Source organism: Chelon labrosus (assembly GCF_963514085.1).
Source record: "Chelon labrosus genome assembly, chromosome: 10".
Taxonomy (NCBI): Eukaryota; Metazoa; Chordata; class Actinopteri; order Mugiliformes; family Mugilidae; genus Chelon; species Chelon labrosus.
This window is the reverse complement of record NC_140360.1, coordinates 27,247,392-27,272,116: the sequence shown is the minus strand read 5'-3', so window position 1 is coordinate 27,272,116 and position 24,725 is coordinate 27,247,392. Positions and strand designations below refer to the sequence as shown.

General features: G+C 39.0%; 1 protein-coding gene across 1 annotated transcript in view; it reads left to right on the top strand.

Moving 5' to 3' along the window:
• The window catches only part of ajap1 (adherens junctions associated protein 1), a gene marked incomplete at both ends in the record, with an annotated part of 44,214 nt that overhangs the window by 8,072 nt on the left and 11,417 nt on the right, over positions 1 to 24,725 (top strand). Inside the window, one exon of the mRNA XM_084553780.1 lies at positions 19,124 to 19,860. Coding sequence (XP_084409906.1) covers positions 19,124 to 19,860 — 737 coding nt within the window. The remainder of the gene's footprint in view (positions 1 to 19,123; positions 19,861 to 24,725) is intronic.

Here is a 24,725-nt window from a genome sequence, read left to right as displayed (position 1 = left end):
CACATACTCTATGTTAAGTGCCCTATAATGCCTGAGTTGTATCAGGAATATAATATATTAAGATAAACTGTTACATTTGTTGTCCTCTTGTGTACATTTACTTATGTTTGAAGAAATACAGTAACTAAGATATTTGTTCTCACTTTCAACACATGGAAAAGCTACTATATGTATCCAGAGCCCGATGGAGATTTTTCTTTACAGCATTTCAGTAATATTTAGGTTGGACCACTTGGGATCTGGTTCCCCGTAGGCAGAATACCTGGCTTTATAAAGCTTTAACCTCTACTTATCAAACACACTATTTCTCATCATTCTTCCTATATATATATATATATATATATATATATATATTTTTTTTTTTTAGCCTTAAGCTACTAGCAGATGTTGAAATAAGATTGAATGTTTCAGTACAGTAAAGTTTTCATTATTGTAGTGTAGCTTTTAGTCGCTGTATTAATCCACAGTTGGAAATAGTTCTGTACAAATGCACTAAACATCTTTACATGTTTGAGTAACCACAACACTGACCCAATCATTTAGCCCCTTTAAAAGACTATATATTCTTGCATTTAGATTTGGTAAATACTGTGCATGACAAGCACTGGGACAGGCTTCAGCCCCCCGTGACCCTTCACAGGACAAGTGGTTACAGAAAACAAAAGAATGAATGTGCATGATGAGGATGTTGTGAAGTCATTGGATGTTGTAGAGTAATAATGTGTGCAACTGGATTATGTAATACATTTTGGCCCATCTCCAAAGTGGTGCCATCTGGTTCTGAAAATTAGAAATAAGAATATATCAAGATATCAAGACATTAACTTCCATAATCTGCCTGTAATAAAAAAAACAAACAAAAAAAAAAAACCTGAACAGTGTTCCGCACAATTGGAGAGAGTGGAAAAAAAGTGCAGAGTAAAGGCAAAAGTGAACAGAACTGGATTAAACCAACAATAGAACATTTTGTTCACGGGCCATTTTGAGCTGCTGCCACAATATGATACCGTCTGTGAGAATTATGGTGGATAAGAAAGGTGCTGATGCTTTGTGTGCCTTACTGTATGAGTTCGTTAGTATCTGATGAACGCAGACTATCGTTCTTGTTCTCAGATGTATTTCTTTGTTAACACATGTCAAGGCCTACATCCAATTGCGCTGAGCTATAATGAGAAATTTACTTTTTAGTCTGATAAAATGTAAATCTCCACTTCAGCAACTTGCTAAAGTTTGTTTTCAGTGCCATAACAGATTCTGTTGTTGTGACTATGTGGGACATGTGCCATTTAAAATGAGTTTTAAAAAGAATAATGGAACAAACCTTGTCCCCTCATAATTCATAAATATCCAATGTGCTGCACCATTCATCAAGAGAATTCCTTTCAGCATTTTGTATGCCTTCTGACATTTTCAGTTTGCTTTATTATTAACAGTATTGAGCTTATTGACCTGGAAAGGCAGACCTGCCATATTTTTCATATGAGTAACACATTTCTCTGAAAAGTTCAGCCTTTTTAATGGCCATATAGTTTCCTTAATGACAGTTTAGGAACTAAAGGTGTTCTTTTTTAGGTGTTTTTTTCAAGCTGTACGCATGATTACTCTGCTTGGTCTAGACTTTTATTTCTGTGTGAAAGAAGAGATGATTCCAGTCAGTTTTGGCAATATGTCTCAAGAGAGGTTATATTGCATTGTTGCTCCGATCTGACTGTCAGGTTAAAATGATCAATGCATTACAGCATGAAAGGGTGATGAGGTGAGATCAGGAGAACTTGAATAAATTCGTTGGACCACTATGACTAAGAGTTTCTTGGAGCATTACTGATTTTCCCATATCACTAGATCTTATGATTACCACTGCATATGTTGTTTGTCATACAAAGATGTTATTCAAAATAAGAATGCTGACAGCTTTGTGCAAATGCGGTTTTATTTTGTTTGCAGTATGTTGTGGATGTTTCTGGTAGATAGTGGCATATTAAAGGTAAAATGATGGATAAAGTTAATAAGATTCATTCTATAGGAATATCCAGATGTAACAAATGATAATCCATCAAATAATTATCAAGGGACTAGGGACTTTGGTAAGGACCAACAAGGTGGCCTAAAAAAGACAGTATATGCTTGGTGAAATATCAGATATAGATTCAGTGACCAGTTTGAGTCTGAGTGATGATTAGCAAAGCAATACGGACTAGGGCTGGGTGATAAAACGATATCTATCGCGATAGACACGTGATCGATATCAATAGAAAATATGTTTGATAGAATGTTCGATAATTTCACTTGAACTGCGTTAGAGAAAAATAGGAAGAGAACCCTGAGCCAGAACTGCAAGTCATTCTGGGGGATGTAGGCAGAGGAAGGTCTTTAGCCTCTCTACCCCTCACACGTCCTCCACTCAGCATTCCAGTGGCTCCCGTCTGGACGTCGTCTCCGCTGCCCTGCCTGCAGAACTCGGAGAAAAGCCACCTTCGTCCCCAAAGCCATCCTCCTCCTCAACTCCTCCCCACACTCTCTCTCTCTCTCTCTCTCTCTCTCTCTCTCTCTGACTCTTCTCCAGCTCACACACAGCCATAGTACAGTCAACCTCCCCTTGCCCCCCACCCCCATACTCACATACCAGAGACTCTTGGTTGTTTTTATTTATTACCCATTCTACCTCGGCTATAAATTGTAAATACATATTCCCTGTAACCTGTAACTACTGTTTACTGTTTACATTTGCACTTTAGTCACTTTACTTATACAGTCTGTTTACATTCTCCATTGACATTTGGATAGTCGTAACATTTATGGCATGGTAACTTGTATATACTTTGTATTTTTTCTGCCTCTGTTTTTTTGCACCTTAAAATGTCTGTACTTGCACGTTAAGCTGCTCACTTGTGCCTTAAATTGCCCCCCGGGGACAAATAAAGTTTTCTGTATCTGAATCTGAATCTATCACGGCCCAGCGAAGCCAGGTTGGTGGCATCAACAACAACAAAAAAAGAACGGCGTGGAGTGAAAGGAGAATATGAGTGCGACAGAGCGAGAGGAAATTGTAGATAAAAAAGGAAAGGTCACGACCAATATTTTGGTTATTTTAAGTCAGACGAGTCAGACCGACGTTGTCTCCAAACTTGGTGGCGAGTGAGCATATTAATTGGCTCTTGTCTCTCTTGATTAGTCAGTTAAGAGTCGGTTAAGTTTGGTTTATCTGCCGGCCAGGTGACTGGCTGCTGACTCTCAGTTAAGCAGGGATCCACGAGCAGCGGTTATGAGTCGGTTAAGTTTCGTTTCTCTGCGTATTGTGCGAAAGTGAGTTAGTGGCAGAGTGTCTTAGTTTGCTAGTGGTCAAGTCAGGTAGTACGTTTTGTTTCTCTGCGAGTGAGATGTAAGATGTTTAAATGGTGCCATTTATTGATTATATATCAATCAAACGTGGTAAGACTCAACTGAACCGGTTAAATAGACTCTAGATTCATGATTCTTGAGTCATCTTCGATGGCCGGTTATATGAGCCGAATCTTTTTTTCCACCGCTACTGAATATTAATTAAAAATGAATGAAAATTAAATGCTATTGAATATGTCATTGTTATCGTTTAAAAAAAAATTTAAGTGACGGGTAAAAAATGGGTTATGACGGGATTTTTATGACCCTGTCAGTCAAAATGACAGACAATGAAAAAGTCTAGTGCAACCTCTGATCAAGAGGTACACGGCAGCAGTGCCATACAACAAAACTTCAAAGCGATATAAAGAAATAACGGATGCAGTGGCGTATCATTTAGCGAAGGACCTGCTCCCGCTCAGCACAGTTGAGAAGTCTGGGTAGAATAGGTTAAAAAAACGAATCAATGATTATCGATATCGACTGACACGAAACACTTATATCGTGATACATTTTTCAGCCATATCGCCCAGCCCTAATACTGACAATGCTTTTAAACAGTGGAAGGATTAGCTTGTTATACAAATTAAACTAAAATGGTATGGTTATTTGTGATATAAATAAAGACCATAGAATTTTGTTCTTAAATTGACTGTCAGACATTTTCGGCATTTTCCATCATTCAGTAAGCAACTGAGTCACAGCTCTCTAAGGCCTCTCCGACAGCAGTGTATTTAAATGAAAGATCTTAAGATGCTTTAAATAATGCGAGGCCACTTTGGTTCCGCACGGTTTCATTTTTTTGCTGTTGTCAGTATGTGTAGAAAACAAGTGTAAAAAGGGGACAGACACCTGAGAGAAAGAGGAATGTCACATGCACCAGAATAGTCAGAGACCGTATTTGAGTAGGTCGGTTTCTGGAGCTTGTTAAACTGAAGCTTCCACATACTAACTCACTACCCTAGAGAGCTTTGCACTGTGCAACCACTGCGCAAAATAAGAACCTCATTTTTGTTTTACAATCTGAATGTCCCAAAGGTCTGCAGCCCTATCATCAACCCTACCCCACACATATATACACAGAAGATGGAGCTGCAGGGAAAAGAAGGGCAGGGCAAGGAAGTCTTTTGCCCTGTAAGTCGTAGTCAAGGATACTACAGATTTAATTATTATTTAAAGTGAACATTTTCTAACCGTTTGACATTTACTGAGCTGCTCAAACAGGGTATCATTCCATATTATCAGTAATAACAGTAACAGTAACTTTGATTTGTTCTTAGATATTTCTCTGTCAAGTAAATTGTATTTATATAGCTGAGTGTTCTTAAATCTGTGGGTTGTGACAGTCACAAGCTGGGAAGTGTGCTAAAATATGTTAAAATATAATGAGATCACAGACTAATAATGATAGATGGTTCTGAGAGGTGATCTTTTCCTCTTTGTGTCAGACTCATTTTTGTGTCAGTTGCAACATTTTTACTCCATATGTTGAGTAAAACTCTGCCAAAGATGGACGGTATGAAGTATTTATCAAACACCTGTTGAACCAGCTGAACAAAAACTTGTGGACCTTTCGCATCCTTTACCATTCTCCTACTGTCACACTCTTGTTATGATAATCTTAGTGAATTATTGTGATTGAGCTAAAATCAGACTTTGATTGCGTGTAATGATAAGTTTAATTATATATATGCACCAAAGGATTTCTCAGGAATTCTCATGGACATTAAACCTGGCACTGATCAGCCCCTCCATTATAGCACTTGTAAAGCAGAGTGTGGTCACATTGGACGAAGCAGAGGACAGCAGAGGAGTGGATGATGACTCAACCGCTAAACTTTCTATTTCTGGGGTGGCTGGATTTCTACTTACATTTCATACTTATACTTACTTACCTTTCATGGCAATGAAAATAGGAAGTAAAATGCAACCTCTTCTCTGTTCTGCTGTCCAGTTGCGTGTTTACTCATATTGTGATGTGTGTCTGTGTGTGTGCATGACAGATAGTGAGCTCGGTAGAGTGAGGTGAGGTGAAAAAGCACCGCTGAATGGTTTTAAGTGGCATTTTAGTCTGCATTATACTGCACCCCTCTGATTCATAGTCTTATTTCATCACCTTCTCTGCTTTTGTTTTCAAATTTTCTGCAGACGATGGTATAACCATGTGACAGTGTTTCTCCATTAAGACCTGTAGTAGGGCTAGGGTCAGACCTGGTATTAACATCCCTCCTGAGTGATCCTATGGCAACTGGACACCTTAAAGTACATGCTCTCACCTATTAAAATGCATCCCCGTAGCCACCACTCGAGATCCAATCTGTATGCAAATAAACACTGACATGACGCAGTAGACTTTTGTGCAAACAGCGTGCATTCACCTTGTCAGACCACCCTTCAACATAGCATTTCTGTGTTTTCAGAATGAAGGAGGCAAAACTCTCTTGAGAAGCGGTCTGCCAGTGTGGCAAGATGCATGTATGTCCACGCGGCTGACGGAATATGGTCACCTGTGACACCTGTGTGACAGCCATTTGAACATGTAATCCCTGACCTGTGAATTTGTCAGCAGCTGTTTCCAAACATCCAAGAGAAGTGAGGTGTAGAATCTCCTACAAACATAAAAGACATCATTTGAATTTCAGTTTCGTAGTATTTCCTTTATGTACTCTCCCCTTTATTTTTCATTATGACATTTTCAGTCCTCCATAAATACTGAAACAGTATTTGACAATAAATTAGCAAGAAATGTCCAGTAAAATTCATTGTAAAACGTCTATACTGATTTCACAGAATCTGTTCCTGGCTGAATGGCTGGCTTTATTTCTTTACACTAAAGCCACTTTCATGAAATAATACAAAATCAAAAACACTGTAGTGGACTGTGCCTCTGTTTACAAAGAGTGCTATAGTTAAGGTTTACTGTTTAGTGCTTCCACACTTGAGGTTGTTTAATCTTTACAGACTGCTGACCTCCTCTTGAAAGCAGTGATTATTCTGGGTCAGACTCTCTTAAAGCTACATGCTGGAATAAATGGAATAAGGAAGGGCAAAGAAGGACTGTTATCACGCCCTCATTTTCTCAGTGTGCTGCAGCAAAAACAAAATAAAGACATTTTTTTCATTAATCCCAGAGGGGTCAGCGTAATTTTCATGCAGTGTGAATATGTTATTTTTATAAGAAAGCAAGGCAATTACCAGCATATTAGAAGTGTTAGAAATAAGTAATGAATTATTTATTGTGCATCAGCAAGGTCAGAGTTCAGTCTTTGGGGACATTTAGCCACACTTTAGCTCCCTAAGGCTCCATGCCCTTGTGATTTTACTGTGATGCTAACATGGCATGAACCCTCTTCTATATTAGAAAGCTTACGTCTGTCATCATAGTGTGACAGCATGAGATGTAAATTTAGTACCTTTAGTCACCAGTTTCAGCCGACCAAGCAGTGATCTGTGCATAAGATTTTTCATTACTGCAGACATCGAGAGTTCGCTTTGGCATTGACATTATTTTCTAAGCTCAGCAATAACATCCTGTCAAGTTGAATAACTGAACCCTTCATACACTATCCCATTATCAGAATCACATAGAGGGTTTGGGTGAACTGTGCCAGACTAAAATGTTATTGTGGCATACATATAAATATACAGGCATATAATTCCTATGTTGTCATTTTTTAAGGTTTTAGTTTTGAAAGAATAAAGCATTTGTGTGGGTTCTCTCCAGGTACTCCAGCTTCCTCCCACTGTCCAAAGACATGCTTGTTAGGTTCATTGGTGATTCTAAATTGGCCATAGGTGTGCATGTGATTGTGAATGGTTGTCTGTCTCTCTGTGTTAGCCCTGTGATAGACTGGAGACCTGTCCAGGGTACAGAAGGTGCATGAATGAAAGCATTTGTGGCTGTTGCAGTGGAATACATTGCATTGGACATTAGAATTACCTTTACAAAAGGGATAATGCCCAACAATGTATCCATTATCAGGAATTCATGTCTGCCACCAAGGACATAACTATTGGACACGCAGCAAAGGTGTAGCAATCAAACATTTTTCATTAGTTATAACTCAGGTTCAGTTCAGTTCAAACTGAATGTTTGATTTGTTACGTTCCCATAAGGGTCGAATGCAAAGGAAACATTGTTAAGTACTCCAGGCAAGAGGAGATTTTTCTTTTCCACTCAGTGGACTTATATGTAATTTTACAGTATGTTTAACAGCAAAACTAGCTAGATTCCCAATCACGTTATTATCCCCAAAGCAATATCAAGACTTTCATGAACAAATGATAGTCCATGTGTTCTACTGGCCACACCTTCAAGTAGCGACTTGAACAGAGTTTCTGTGAAACTACTAGGTAGATAGATGTGTGCACTGCCCTCAGAGTGAGTCATGTGAAAGGAGCAGTGTCCTTGTTCTGTGCTATCAGAGAGATTTTACACCCCAGAGGGGTAAGACTGCCACACAGCTCCTTCCCTGTTCTCTCCTTTCTTTCTCCATCTCTGTCACTCTCTTAGGGTAATGCAAATGCATATTCCATATCCTCCAATCTCTATTTTAAGAATCTTCTCCCCAGTGTGGACGGATGCACTTGGGGCTGGCAGAATCGGGGAAAGTGGAGTGAATCGAAACACATTGTTTGAGCTCCCACCAGCATTCCCCTGTCTTCGGTGTATTCTCTATACATAATCCTTTTAAGTTGTTCAATCTAGCAACATAGCTCCGGGAGCTCCTTAACAGTTGCCACAAAGTGTATGATTTTAAAAGGACACATAACAAATCCACAAATCCCCTGGAGGCTTTTGAAGAAAGCCATGACAGTGCTATGCTTTTCAGACAATAAATAACATCTATAAATAACATCTGTTACAATGAAGCACTGAATACCAGAATGAAACTTTCCAACTGGAATGATATCGGACTGAGCAGACGCAAAGAAAAGACATCATAGCCTTACAGATCTTACATATCTTCACTCTGAATTGTTATACATTCTATGGTGTTACTCAGAAAAGATGCCTGATAAACATAAAATATTAATATACTGACCGATACTAGACAGATATCAAGTGGGATTTTTTTTTTAATTATTACGTTGCTTAAGTAGCCATGAATCAGTCTTGTTTTATTTGTTATATATAATGTCAAACAAACAAACAAACAAACAAAAACTTCACAGTCCACAGCCTGGAAATTATGACTAAGAAATATTTATTGTGCTGAAACCTACAGTAGAATATATTAAAGTCTTTGGTTATGCCTAGAGGCTGAAGAGGTTTTGATACAACAGTTTAACACAACATACTGTACATCACAGGTGGAGAGGTTCCTTTATAGGGTGTTCTTTAAAGGGTTTTCTTTCTCAAAGAAAGTGTTCAACATGGCCACTGGCAAAATGTGTGTCTAGATATTTGTTAAAATAAATGTCAAAGTAGAATTGTAGCATCGCTACAGCACTCGTTAAACAGATAACAAAATTATGCTTTTACAAAAATTTGTGTTAGCAAGTAGACTTTGTAAAGCAGGCATAAAATATATAACCCTTAGTTAAGAACTACAGTTGGTGAAGCACCCTCATCTACCATGCATTTTACAAAGAAAACTGTAAAAATTGTCAAAATTAGAAATTATGTTCACTGACCTTACTGAACCTTGCCAGTTTGTTTGTCAGTTGATCACATCCATGCTTTAACTAAACAGGAGTATTTTTTTTTTAATTTTGCATAATGGTGTATAATCTGGCCTGGTTTAGACAACTCAGTTGGTAAGGGAGAAATATTGATCCCATACTGACAACATATAAACATTGCTTCTGTCACGGTTTTTTAAGGGGAGGTAGGACCCAAATGCAGGACTTAGACGACTGAGGCAGGAGTGGGCAAAAACTGAATTTAATTCAACAAAAAGGAAACAAGACTATGACAGTACCCCCTCCTCAATTTACTGTCATGGTTCTGGTTTGATTCCTGTGTTCATGTTTTGAGTTTCGTTCATGTTTCATGTTTTCCAGTTTCCTGTTTCATTTTGTTAAGTTCTGGATTTCCTGTTGTGTTACTCCCTGTGTTTCCCCCCTTTTGATTAGGCCATTGGTTTCTCCTTGTGTTGTCTTGATTTGTGTCACCTGTGTCTCGTCACCCCTCTGTTCCTCGTGTGTGTATATATAGCCCTGCCTTCCCCTTTGTTCCCGGTCGCGTCATACTGTTTTTTGTTTTTTTTCTACTGTTTTCTACTGTTTCCCTGTGTTTCCTAGCTCTGGTGTTGTTATGTTACAGTTTTGTCTTTTTGAAGGTTTTGTTTTTGTTTTGTTTTTTTGGCTTTCTGTTTGGTCTTGTTTCCTTTTTGTTTAATTAAATTAATTTTTTTGCCCACTCCTGCCTCAGTCGTCTAAGTCCTGCATTTGGGTCCTACCTCCCCTTAAAAAACCGTGACAGAAAAACCAAGAAGTTAACAAAATACAATAAACAGAAACCCAGGAAACTAGACAAACCATGACAGCTTCTTTCTTCACATTTTAATTAATTAATCAATTTGGCATGTTTTCACACCACTCCACACTCCATACTTTAGAAAACTATTAAAAGTCAAAAACTGAAATCTCTCTGTGTCTCTGAAACTGGAGTTGTTGAGTTTTCTTGAAGATGCTTCATCCAATAGCTTCTTCAGTTCTAAATGACTTGTGGGGGAGTTTAGGTATTTATTTGGAACATCTGATGTCCCAAAATTTAGTGTTTTATTTGGAACCCCTCTAGTCATTTACTGAAGACCTGAAGAAACAACTTGGATGAAACATTGTGAGGCATATTACAAGAAGAGTGTTTATAAGCTTTGGGAAAGCTTATATTTCACCTGGGAGCACATTGGCCTGCATAATTGTGAAATGGAAGTAGTCCAGAACCATCAGGACTCTTTGTAGTGTTGGTGGTAAAGCCAAACTGAGTAACAGCCAGAGAAGAGCCATGGTCAGGGAGATGACCAGGAACTGAACAGGCACTGTAGCAGAGTAGAGTAACTGTTTAGAAGTCCTCTGCAGAGATGGGAGAAACTGCTGAAAGGACAGCTATCTCACCATGTCTCTGTTGATCAGGTCTTTATGGTAGCGCTGCAAGTCACATGACAACCCACTTGGAGTTTGTCAAACTGCATTAAAGGGCTGTGAGAGCATAAGAGAAGAAATCTCTTGTCTGATCAGTCAAAAACTGAACTCTGTGGGCAAAACTCACAGGACTATATTTGACAAACACCAGGCACTGCTTATAATCTGTCAAGTCAAACATGGTGAGGGTAGCATCATGGTACCATCCAGCTAGTGGAGGTACTTCTAATCAGCAACCAAAAGCATAATAAGACAATGGTAACAATAACAAGACAATTCTTCACCTTAAAACCCTCAGAATGTGTGAAAAGACCTAAAAATAGCAGTTCACTGATGCTTACCATAGCATCTGACGAAGCTTAACAGGATCTAGTTGGAAGTAGAGATTTACCCAAGAAGACTTGAGGCCGCAGTAATTAACAAAGGTGCTTCTCCAACTTATTGAATGAAGGGTCTGAATAGTATTGTGAGATTTTATAAAGATATCATGATTTCCTTTGCATATATGAGTTATCGGTGTAGATTGGTATGAAAAATGCCAATATTCAAAAATTGTATTTACAATACTTGACAAGGATGTCTGAATCGGTACCAGGAGATTGGTATTGGGGCTGATCCAGGCATTTGTAAAATGACCCAATCAAATTGGTATCAGGTGTCGGGCAAGCCCGATCATTTGTAGTTATTTATTTTATTGCTGCGATCAACCAAAACATCGTCCCTCTAGCATCAAAATGTCTTCTTCCTCTTTGTTGACTTGCGTCAAAGCTGCCCAAAAAAGCAGAAGAGGAGCCAAAATCATGTGACTAAACATGCCTGCTGTGTGAAAATAAATGAAGTTAGTCAGGCAGCAATTTGTAAACTGTGCAATGGGATTGCTGTTCTGCAAAGTGTTAGTAGGAGATTGTCATTCAATACTACCAACTTGATTCACACAGGTTTTCGGGAGCCATAGTACGAGCTAGTGAACTTGAACATCACAAGTGAAATAGTGGATTATTATTTAATGTACATGTATTTGTCACATTGTGTACTTTATTCAGTCTAAATAAGTCAGCTGTGGGCAGTACCACAGTGTGCATTTACAAATATATTGTTGGGATGTAGTCCAGCATATTCTCACAAAGTGTCATTTTAACCTCTTGCTGTGCCCGTTTGGACTCACCAGAGAAAACCTCCCACTTCAGCTTGAAACTTTGTGAACTGTAGCTGGTGAAGCTGTTCCCCAGCGGATCTCTTTTTTTTTTTTTTTTTTCTTCCAAAAGCCGTTTTTAGAAGCGTGTGGGTAGAGACATGGATACCAGAGTTCAGCGAGTAAATACTCTGTCAATTGCAAGTGCTATCCTGAATAAAAACACTGGTTACATGTTGTACTCTGAAATTATTAACACAAGGCTGAATAACAGCACCTTACCCAGAGGAGGAAAACCCTCACTGAGAATTAAAAATAAAAAATGAACTCAAAAAAAAAAAAAAAAAAAAGAATTACTGATTCAGTCTTAATCCTGCCTGGCAGTAGTCAGTAGTGTGTCTGCCATTGCACCCAGCTTTGCAGCAGAGGTGGACACACCTTCAACAAGGCACCTTTCAATGACTATGTTGGCTAGAACATTATGTGTACTCTGTGGTTGGGCTGCTGAGACCATACTGATAAAATATCTGTTGATGGCAGCCTGGGGACACAGGTTGAGAGGATTGAAAAAAGCATGCCTTTTCCACCTCCCTCAGGTGGGAAGCCCATCTGCTGAGGCCTCACTTCTGCAAACTCACAACAAGTTCTAATTAAGACCTACTTCGCACAAGTGATCACAGTGTGATGATGACGTGAGAAGTGGGCCAGAGATATAATGCAGAGATAATAATTAGGCACAATATCTGATTAGCTGCAGAGATAATTGTTTTGTTCTACAGAGTCTAACGTGGAGCAAAGGATGAGTTCAAAGGGTCATATAAACCTTCATCAGGCCCTTGTACTCTCATGACATTAGTTTACACACACTATACAGAAGAAATTGGACTCTTAGACTTTTTAAATAGTCTCTGTGTGTAACCATGCTTTAATGTATTCTTAACAGTTTTGCCACTTTCTGTTAAGCTTGACTTCTTATGATTAGTAAAATATTGAGGCACTGTGAAGCAGTTTAAAAAGGCATCAGAGGAGCCTTTAAAGTTGACCTCATTCACAGAGACAGTATCATGCCCTCTGTTTCTTTGCTTATCTGGGTCCCATGGTTTGCAGAATGGCTGCACATAATAGCCTACACAGCCCTCAGCTACTTTGATCTTTTCTGGGGGAAGAGGAGAATCATCAGCCTTTGGGTACTGCTTGCCTTCGTCAAGATGCTTGACATGTTACAAGCCTTTAGGTTATGATGACGTTGGTCTTCGCTGGGATAAAATAGTGGCAACTGGCCGTGAAAGCTTCTGTTTGATTACACATTTGATTGTACAATTGGGTCATGGTGGTTATTTTATGTTTATTCTATGAACTATTTAACCAACAGTTCATGTAATGTTGTTTTATTTCCAACTTCTGTGTTACAAGGGCACCCTCTCTAAAATTGTAACTCTTCTTGGCATCTCCTGACCCTCCTGGTACATTTCACTGAACACCTATTGTATAAAGCAGATCTCTAGCTACCCACCTATCATTCCAAGTGGCAACTCCTTTAATTATGCACATTTAAACAGATGAATTATATAGTATTTACCCCAGTACAGTTAGCAGAATTGGATAAATTAACTATAGATACCAACACTGTTTTTCCACCCAGCTGTAAATGTTTTTATTTCAACTGTAAAGTTGAACATTTTACCATAAAGCCATATGGCAGGGGTGTCAAACTCATTTTAGTTCAGGGGCCACATACAGCCCAGGCTATTCTTACTACAACAGTGGCCAAGTTAGAAATGGCAGTTATTTTTGTAGCCCGCCGACTCTATACTCTTACTTTACAGGGAGGTAGGTAACCCACCTTGAAACAATTCTGAGAAATCAGTCTTTGTATGGGGAGGCGAATGAGTGACGGGTCTGCTGAAGTATTACACTTGGGATGTGTGTATAGCAGCAGTTAGAATGTACAACTCTTTCTAGGGTCCAGAGAGACCTGATTAGCTGGATGTACAGCTATGCTGCAAAACATTGGCTCAACCTCCCATGCTTTTACAAAACCACTGTAGCCCCATAGTTCCACACTCATTACCAGTTACTGTTTATGACACAAGACAAGGTGTGTTCAGAAACCATATTGAACATAGGATATTCCAGATGCTTCATGAACCTTCATCAATAGTAGTTGTCTTCTGTCTAATTTATGCACTTTGCACTTTGCAAATTCATTCCGTGGGCTACCTTCATGTTTCTGACTTATTTTCCAAAAAGCTCTGCAGGCTCTGTGAACCTGCAGGAGGAGGAGGCAGCTAAACAGCCCAAAGTACTGAACAGTGTGACTCAGGATGGTAAAACTGAGATCCCAATATGGCTGGCTTCACATTTGAGCTTTAAATGCCCAGTCAAAATAACTGAACTGATAGTTTAGCTGAGCTGGTTTAACTAACATCAGCCTTGTGTAAACTACAGCAGCTGTTGGGGGGGGGGGGGTCATGATCAACTGTCATTTATAAATAATTAAATACAAATGTCATTAATATAGGTCTATGCAGTGCACTCAACAGTGATGCCCGTGCATGTGTTGCTGCTTGAATTACCATTTGTGCATTTAGCCCACTCTGCATCATATCTTGGCTGATTTCATACACATGACTGTACACACGAGTCATATGCAGTTGTGTCAGTACAAAGTGATCTACAGAAGGCAGTGTTGACTGTAAACTATTAGTAGAGTTATGAATAAGGTTTAGGTCATCAAAGGATTTTCATAGCATCCAGGTTTGAGGGGAGTGTCTTGATTTATTCTAAGCAATTATTAGTGTTTGTTCTGCAGAGTATCAGTGTTGGGAGTGCATAAGAGTGTGATTACACCATGACTAATCTAACATTCACATACGTTCAATTTGCACACCCACACAATTTTGCTGTCAAATTAAAGTCTGCCTCATCATATCCATGTGAAACGCCTCAGCTAAGGCTATGTAGTGTATGCAAAAGAGGGAAGAAAATGCAATTATTTCATGCCTTAGTCATTGTGCTGCTGAGAGCAAAAAAAACAAAAAAATAAACAAATGCTACTCTGGCTGAATTCACAGATTATGAAAGAATGAAAAATAATAAGATGAAACCCCAGCCTTCACACAATTGTGCACACCACAGTAGACCACTTCACATATCAACAACCTGGCATATTGGATATGGACAACACCCTCTTATACAAAGCTACCTGTATCTTCAAGGCATAACAGTCTGTATGAATGGCCTTTTTTATTAACCGCTCTCACGGTTTGCTCAAGCATTTGATTGAGGATTATGCCGTGAATCTTTTTGACAGACTTCAAAGGCCACTCTTCATTCATTTTGGTCTTTTGATGGTATTATATTGGTTATGCGAGGCTTCCAGTTTCAAGGCCAGGTAAATGGTTTTAAGTACTGTATTCAGTGGATTACTCAGTGTAATGTTTTCCTGTTTGCACAGCCGTATAGCATGGGTTGTGAAGAGGATAACGCCAGGAAATCAGAAAAATGTCATATGCTTTAACTTTGCCACCAAAGTCTTCAGCTTGACTTTCACAGATTTTTCATGTACTTTTTCCTCTGTTCATTTTATAAAGGCTTTTTGGCCATTGGCATGTTGCGAACTCATTTGCTAACTCTAAGATTTAGCTGTATAAATCAAAGCTTAAATCACATGCCAACGATATTTTGATAAAGTGGGAATCCCTGATTATTTGCTGTGGACTGTGGTTCTCAAGCGTAAAGATCATGTTTAATTCAGAGTGCCTGTCAAGGACTAATCCCAACCCCCCTGACAGTGGCATTTGTAAGAAGCTGCAGAATAAGTTGGAAGTAGATTTACTGAATATAGTACAGCTTAAACTGGCACAGAGGAGAGAGAGGAGTCAGGCTTGGTGAACCTTCCACCAGTGCTTTATTGTGTTTGGACTGAGAAGCATAATCCAGATGTATTGCTCTGAAATATCACATCTTACATATACAGTTACATCACTGGTTCTCTGTTGTAATCCTACATAGTTTGGATTTGATGAACAACAGCAGAGGTTGTGATCGCACTTACATGTGTGTACCATATAGGCAATCTCTTCTGGCTATGTGGTAGTACTGACCAGTTGACAGGCATTATGGAAGAAAAAGTGCAAGAGAGAATATGAGATAACAGGAAACATGTCATATACGTGACATATACACAACGTATTGGGCTTTATGTGTGTCATTTGATTGAGTGTCCTGGAGTGTGTACGTGCTGTATGGATGTTAGATTTGGCTTTGCAAGATGCATCTGTGAGGAGAAGCCCAATGTGCCTCTTTCATCAGCTGTCTGTCAAGCCTTGCTTAAAATCATCATTCCAGCAAGTCTTTAGCTGACCTTCAAACCCGAGTCCTCCAGGCCAACAGACACGCTAATTAACGGCTCACTCCACAACTTCACAGAATCATTTCATTCCCTGTATGTCTGGGTCTAGGATGGTCTCAGCATACTGAGATCCAGGATGTGAAAGCAGCCTGTAGGGCTACTGAAAACTTGCCAATTATTACACACAGAGTAGTTTACAGTCAGCTTTAACTTTTCCCAGCACTCCAGTAAACATATGCGTAAGGTTGTCATACACCAACGTACCATTTTTTTTTCTGTTTTTCAGCTAAAATGATTTTACAACTGCATGTAGAATCACAATACTTCAGGATGATAAGGCTTGGGCTGAGTACAAGCTTAGAATCAGCAGACGTCATGAGCTCCACTAAAGGGATTTCCTGCCATATTGTTAAGGCTTACCTATATTCCGAAGTTAGTAATAACAGTATGATGGAGCATGTGCTCATAAAATAGGACACCAGACACAAAATCCCACCAGAAAACAAGCTGGTATGTTCAGGCTGTGAATACTGCAGTTATTGCACCATCTGTGCAGTATTCGTCCAAATGTTTTTTTTTTATTATGGGGCATGTCAAAGTGTATTAGTTCTTCTTAAATCATAAAACGGTGGTTCTTAGCAAATATGACTTGCGGGTGTGTTGCTGTAATATTCCCTCTGCTGCTGTAACGCTGCACTTTTCCCCATTAGAGGATCAATAAAGGATTATCTTGTATTAATTTGTCTTATCTTTATCAGGAGCATGTGCTGTTGTGACTGGACGTGTATGTATTCAAAGCACCAAGATCAAGACAGGGTATTCTTATGTAGAAAATCCAAATTAATTCATTTTGCAGTAATTTTACAGAAATACATTTTGCACTGCACTGACTTACATTAGAAGTAACAATATTTATGGACATTCATAAACAAATTAAAAATATACTGTATGTCACTCCAAGTGTCCATGAAATGGCTAGTGGAGTGCTGTCTGTTCTGTATATTAACACGTTTCCTGTGAAAACAGTAAGTTAACGAGGCCGTCGCCCCTTTTTGATTTATTCTGACTGGTCAACCTCAATGGCCTGATGAAGAAAACATCTTTGGGGGGGGTATAAAAACCCCTGTTGGCTCAATTAATACAGTGTAGGTGACATACAGAGCAATACAGATCAAACTCGAAAGACACAATGCTTGAATGGAGAACAGCTTGGTGGGTTGAACTTTATAAAACTAATGTTTAGTGTTAAGAAGGAGCAGCTGTTGTTCATTCCATCCATTCACTGCATAACATAGCTTTATAAGAAGTCAGTCATCACTGAGCATGCTCTGTGCAGGCCAGCAGTTTTAGCATCTTTCATCTTTTATGGTAGTCATGGCATTAAGGGCTGCCACTTCACTGCTCACTGTTAGGAACATTTATGGGGGCGTTTTGTTTGAAAAAGTTCTGTTGAAAATAAGAGAAGTAATGGATTCAGCTGCGTAGTTACCTCTTTCTTCTCAAAAATCAGCACCCCACTTGATTTCAGTGTCACTGAACTGCCTTTCTATTCACTTATCTAACACTGATAGTAGTCACTTCTGTTGCCTCTTGATGCCGTGTGCCCTCAGGCTGCTCTTGCAGGCTCCTCTGAACGGTGTAACATTGTTGTGGCTGTGTTAGCAGGGTTAAAAGCAAGGTGTTTCACAAACATGGTCATTAAACCTGTACAGTTCCATTGATCCTGCTGTAAAATAATATTACTGAGACGAGCAACAACCCATTTCCTTATTAGAAACTGCATCCATTTGGCCTGGAGACTATAAAATCTGAGTCACCTCCAGTTTGCTGTTTAAGCAAGTTCCAGGATCTCAGTCTGAGGTCACAAGACAAATTATTTCCCATATTTTCAACTGTCAATATTGCACTGACCTTGTCACGGCTCTTTCACGACCACATCAGTCATCATTTACTGCTCAATTAAAATGCCATTCTAAATTATTTATCAGTGGTGTGCTGATCCTTCACACCTTCAGAATGAAAGATGGAGGGTAATAAAATCGCGTTTTTTCTTGAAAACAAAACAACAAAAAAGCTAAAGAAAAACTGTGTCTATGATGCATTTTCACTAGCAAAAATGACTTTGGTTGCTGATTAGAAAACAGAGCATACAAGGATTCAGACAGATGTTTTAGGAAGGGCCACAGCAGTACGTGTCATGTCTTGTTCGAAAAGTATATCACATTTGTTTTAGCAGTCCAGTTTGTCTCAGTCAGACATCCCTACATTGTAACTAGGTGGTGGTTAGAAACTTGTTAAAACATAACTTGATGATTATGTGATGCCTTTCTGTTGCCTTAGAGGGTCGATGAACCCATTCACACTTTTCCATCTTTCATCACCTCTGTGATGCTTCCAAAACGAGTCCTCTGTGTGGGATTAAATTGGCCAAGGACAATAGAGATGAAAGATAGCCCATAATGAGCTTTCTCCCTAAGGAATCAATGTGTAGCTTTGTCCCAGGGGCCAGTGAAGGTTCTCTGTAAAATTTGTCCACAGCAGGGTCCCGGCCTGAAAGAGCAGCCTCTCTGTCACCTTGCCATCTTGTTAATGAGCAAAATTAAGGTTTATTTCAGAACATTTTAGAACAGTCAGTGGCACTGAACACATTTATGAAATAACCATAGTGGTGAATGGTGATATACTTGTCATACTGTGTCTCCTCCTTGTGTCGTATGTTACCTCCCTGATCATTGCTCTGCATAATCAAATTGCCCTTTGGGAATCAGATGACTTTGTGTCTGCGGGAGATAATACAGAATATGATGATCAGCTAAACCAGGCCCGACCTTGTGTGTTGCTGTAATCATCCCCAGAATGATATGAATCTGTAACATCAAGGATAAATCCTCACTGCTTTTGACAGTTGAGAGCAAATAATGCAAACCTATAATCTTTCTTATGTCCATGAGCAACATTTACTTTGTGTCTGCCCTTTATACTGTAAATCAAGAGGTGCTTCACGAAGCTAATTATTATCACAGCTTAATTAAGTGGATATTTAAGGAGTAATACTTTGTTAATTGTGCAAACAAAAGATGAATACAGTGCAAATTCATATGCAGTAAAGCTAACTCTTATTTATTGTTTGATTTAAAGAGGTGTCTCTCATTTACTCTTTCTTTTTTCAGCAGTCTGTCTGCTTGGAGGCCAGGCAGCTGTGTGGGGCACAGAGTGTGGATCCTGCTGGCCATGACTCACCTCACCCTGGACTTTTCAGTGTGCAGCCCCCTCAGTCAAGGTCTGGGTATCAAACTCACGCCTAAATCGGTGCTTTACTCACGGCCTCGCTTGCAGCCCCTCTGGGAAACGCCCAACAAACTTCAGTGGAGAACAGTGAGCCCGTTGGCCCGCCGGCTCCTCAGCCCTGTCCCTCCACCCCAAGACAACAGGGCAGGGTTAGGGCCAAAAGTCAAAGGTCAAAGGCACCGAAAGCCAGCACATAAAGGACAAGCAGCGTGTAAGGAGTGCCGGCTGAGATACTCTCAAATAGAGACAAGTGATCCTTTGGCTGTAAAAGCAGAAGCTCCAGCAGCTTTATCAAGCGGGAGGTTGTATATTAGAGCCAAGAGGCAGCTCAAATGGGACAGCTATGACAAGTCTCAGGAGGGCCGGACTACAACGGTGGCTGGATTTATTGACTGGGGACCCACAGGGACAGATAGCATAGACGAGGACGGCAAACCGGAACCCAATGTCACACTGTCCACCCGGGCCTCCACTACCACAGTGGCCACAACCACTAGCACTACAACCAGGCTCTCCCAAAGGACGTTCACTTTGGTGACCACAACAGAGTCCAAGACCACCACCAAATCCACATTCAGCATCACAGAGACTGTCAAACCACCAAAGCCATATGGGGAAGGTAAGTCATGCAAAACAGCTTAACAACTAATTATTTAGTGTAAATTTCATGCTTGACATGTGTTTATTTGTTTTTAATTGCATTTTCTTCTATTAGTCCCATGACTCATAACTTTAATACGAAACAAATACAGGACTGAGATGTTTCCACAGGGTCCTTGGTGTTCAAACATTTCTTGTCTTAGGTTTTCATGCAGGCTGCAATTTTAACAAAACAAGTGCACAATCAAGCTTTAAAATTAAAATAATGAAATCAGTACTAGGCTTTCCCTATGCAGTTTTTGAGCGGCTTAAATGTGGTGTGTTGAGGTGATGAAGTGTGGACTTGTGTACTTATCAACCTTCAGAAAATGCTTTAAATTTTAAACATATTATCAAGTGAGCCCTTTCTCTGTTTATGCCTGAATAGATCTACACTGCACTTACCAACAGTATGACACAAAGAAATACTGAGTTTTGCTATTTTAAACAAAAAAATTAACTGACACTGTGCCATTCATGGAGGCTGGACAATGTCTAGATGGACTCGGAAACTTGAATGCTAAACACCGGTGACTCAGAGGCAGAGTTCTCACCCACCACCTTCAGAGAGACTCAGTTTTGTCAGTAGTGACAAAACTAACTTCGTTTTTCTTCCAACATTTTAAATGGTGTGAGTTCACATGTGGGAAGCTGACTTAGAATCACATTCTTGATTTCAGCTGGTTGGTTGGGGAACCTCTATGTGTGTGGGATAGTGTGAAAAATGACAGCACATACTGCTCCTTACTGGCAGGTCGAATGGGTGCACATAACTTGACATGCAGGGGGTATTTAGTTGTTTACAGGTCAATAACCATGCTATGCTGGGAATCAGAAATTCCAACTTCTCAAGAAAAAAAAAAGGTGGAATTGGGTTTCGGTAATTTGAAATAATATGGAAGAATAAATGGATAAAGATAAATGTTTGTGTAATTTTTAATGAAAATAATATTGCAGCTTGGAGAAACAGCCCATGGACTATGTTATTCATAGACATAGCAGCCCTCATACCTGAAATACTGCACATATGATTTTTATGAGCAGCTCCTCCGTGCTGTGGACACAAACCTCTCAGCCATACACATTATATTTACCATTTCATTACTGTATAGGAGGAAGATGGCGATTTAAAGTGTCCGTACGAGTAGTTGTAAAACATTAGTCATGTTTAACAACTCATGCACAAGACTTATGCTAATTGAAGTTTCCCATTTAGTGCAGTAATAAAAATGTCATGAAATTAGGCACAGATCAGTGATCAAAAGTTCTTATTCACCCCTACAGTGATTTTTTTTTTTTTAAAGATACAGAGTAATGTAAAAATTCTGTGAATGTTTTTCTTAATAAATTAAAGACTATAAATACAAACGTCACCAGGTCCAGGGGAAAGACTCAGCTCTGATGCTGGAACAAACTAACTATTAAAACAGGTTGTAATGTTGGTGCCATAAATATATGTTGTCCTTTTGTGACTATAGAGTGAATGTCAAAAGCAATGGCAGCACATAATTGTCTTGTCGGGGTTGCTGTGAACTCTTCATTTTCTCTTGATGGGGCGGTTAGTGTGAGACCACCTGCGATTCAAATGATGGCTTTATATTGTATCTGGAGGAAATCAGTCACCGCTGCCAACTGAAAGCTGATAGGCAGACAAAGTCAAATTTCTTCCGAATAGGTGCACATTGTTGTATGAATAAGTGGACTGTGTCTCATCACAGCAGATGAATAGGAACCCCTTTCAAAGCAAAGCCTAGGTGTATAACTACTGTGGAAAACTTTCCTTTGCCTTCACAACACATTAACCCATGCCTGCCTCATATTAGCCCCAAGGCAAGATATAATTACTACACTGACAGCACAGCAGAGCTGATGAAATAAAACTGTTACAAAAAGAGAGGTGTTTCACTTTATCTTTGTCTCTTATGTTTGATGCTGTATTTGTGTAAGATGTTTATGGATATATTACATTTGATGGAAAGAACAAACACACCCTAAACTGATTATCTTATTCAGAGTAAGGTAAAAATCTGAGCTCACGTAACAATTTAATTCAAGATTTCCGCTTGTCGTCTGACTTTTGCAGCTTGTGTTCAGTTAAGCCAAACATATTTATTCCTTAAGGGCATATAGAACTAAATTGGTTGAATCAGCTGAGGAAAAGGGATATTTAAGCATTGTATACAACCTAATTTTTTTCTTACAAAGAAAATATTTTACATTGGTGAAACTGAAGCCTTGAAGATTTTCTGATATTTCTGACTGATTACATTGTCATGAATGTTTCTTGACTGCAGTAATTGCTTTGATAATGGATAGCTACCGAATCTGACCCATCTATACACAAAAAATAGCTAATAGTAGATAGTAGGTGTCAGACCAGGGGTCGCGTTAACCAAATATTTACCAAAATGGAGGAATCGTTGCTAGGACTGATGGAAGGCAAATTTTATTTTAAAAAGATACCTGATGGAAGCCTTGATAAAAACGGAGTTTTGTGGAAATTGTGCAAAAAAAAAAAAAAAAAAAAAGGTTTGCATACCCCCGAAGCACTTCAACCCTATGGTGCCATCTAAGAGCTGTTAGCGCTAGCAGTCCCGGTCCGATATACAGTCAATGGTCCATTTTTGTTGTTGTTGTTGTTGTTGTTGTTTTTGCCATTTAAAGTCAATACCATTCTGAAAAAGTACTTAAAGTTAATGAAAATTTAATGAAAATTAAATGCTATTGAATATGTCATTATTATCATTTTAAAAAATTAAAGTGACAGGTAAAAATATATTATGACGGGATTTTTATGATCCTGTCAGTCAAAATGACAGACAACGAAAAAGTCTAGTGCAACCTCTGTGCCAGACAGATTTTTTTTTATTTTGCATATTAAAATTTAAAATCTTTCAACCAGCTTGATTTAAAAGGTTTTTTTTTGTTTATTTTCTTTGTTTTTTTTTTGCACTAGACCAACCACAGAGAGTCTGGTTCATGTCCTCACATATTTAAACTGAGGCACCTTAACTTTCATTTAAGGTCCATTATGAGAATAGGAGTAAGGCTGGTGCATGCAATGGCGTGATAATTGAGATGCATTAGTCTGAAAAATGCATGACCAGTGCAACAGACTGCATATGCATTATGCATACATTTCATGCATGCAAGACTCGAAGTTGTAGATGTTGAGGTATCAGTTGTCTGGATTTGGAATACAGCTGTTACAACTATCTGAGGTGAATGAGGCAAGATATTCTTTTTTTTTTCAGTGAAGAAGAATTCTGTCAAATTCGGCATATATGTTAATTTGGATAAACTGATAAGAATCTGCTCGTCAGATGTCACAGTTTCATTTTCATTGCACGTCGTGGTGAAGCTATCACTCCTCAGCCTCAAAATTGCCTCTAACTAAAGACAACATTTTTCTCACTAGAAAGTAGGGCTGCAACTATCTATTGATGTAATCAATGATGCAGTTTATGTACATGCATCCCCAGTTATGCTGGGACACACTGCTGATCCCAATTGTCAGAAGTGTGTCAGTTATTTACACAGAGACGTAATGACAGGCATGCCTTGAAAAAAAGTAATGACCTACAACAGCTTTGTGCGGGCATCTCACAACAGAGAGGATTTGGAAGCATTCCAACTTCCAAACAACAATGAATTTGCATTATTACAGTGAGTTTTGTGTGATTGTTGTTTTGCGGTGAATGCCCAGAAGTTGTCATGTCACGACGGTGTGGCGACCCCATCTTTTTCAGACAAGAACTCAACAAACACTCTCTAGAGACTAATAACTAGTATGGCAACACTGCTTTCAAGTGTATTTGCAAGTTGTAAGTGGCTTGTTTCTGTGCATACAGACCTATAATATAAAAGACCTAGATTTCCATTAACATTGTGTTCTAAGCTGGTGTAAGCAACCTTCAGCAGATAAATAATTCAGGTGCATTTCCAGGACAGGGTGCCTCTCTTTCCTGTCCTTGTGCTGATATTGAACTTCAGGCAATGGCCATGGCACCATCTTCATCAGTCCTCTGTACCCCTCTGTATAAACAGGCTTTTAGTAAAGAGACCAGAAATGAATCATTGGAATCTTCCTGGTCAATATAGTGATAACTATATCACTATAGTGATTATAAAAATAAACTCATTTGAATTCTGTTTTCACTGTATATCCACTCTTGAAAGGACATGGATGTAGTGCAACTTGACATCTGGTTGGAGGCATACAACCACAAGGCATTAAGTCTAATTAATCACTGTACTAATTCAACTTTATTAGATTATTCCTAGTAATCAGCGTATCAGTATGCCTGTAAACTGCTCTTTCTGTCTCATTCAGTTTCTGACACAGAGACACCTCAGCTCAACCTAAACCTCTGGGAGAAGCAGACCTAGCCATCCTGACATTCACAGCACTCAGAACTAACAGTGAAAATGACCACTGTAGAATGGGAGGTGGCTCAATTTTTTTTATTAAATAATTTGTAACATATGTTACACAAATGTAGGTTACAATCAAATATTCAGCCGGTTTGTTGATTCTTTTATTCACCTATTTTCTGTACCTGCTTCTCCTTTTTAGTATCAAGATGATGGGGTCAAGATGGCTCTGTTTTTTAGCACATTCACTGGATATTACCTCTTTGTGTTTCATCATATGATATATGTACGAAAATGAAGATGATGTAAAGAATTTCACGTAAATGTTTTAGCTCTGCTGCTGAAAGAAAAATGTTTCATTGCCACTTAGATCCACAGTAACTGTCAGATTTAAGCAGATGTGTGGATCTGTGCTAGAAATGCCAAATAACTAATCCCCACTCATGATACTGTAGGGAGCCAGCATAAATT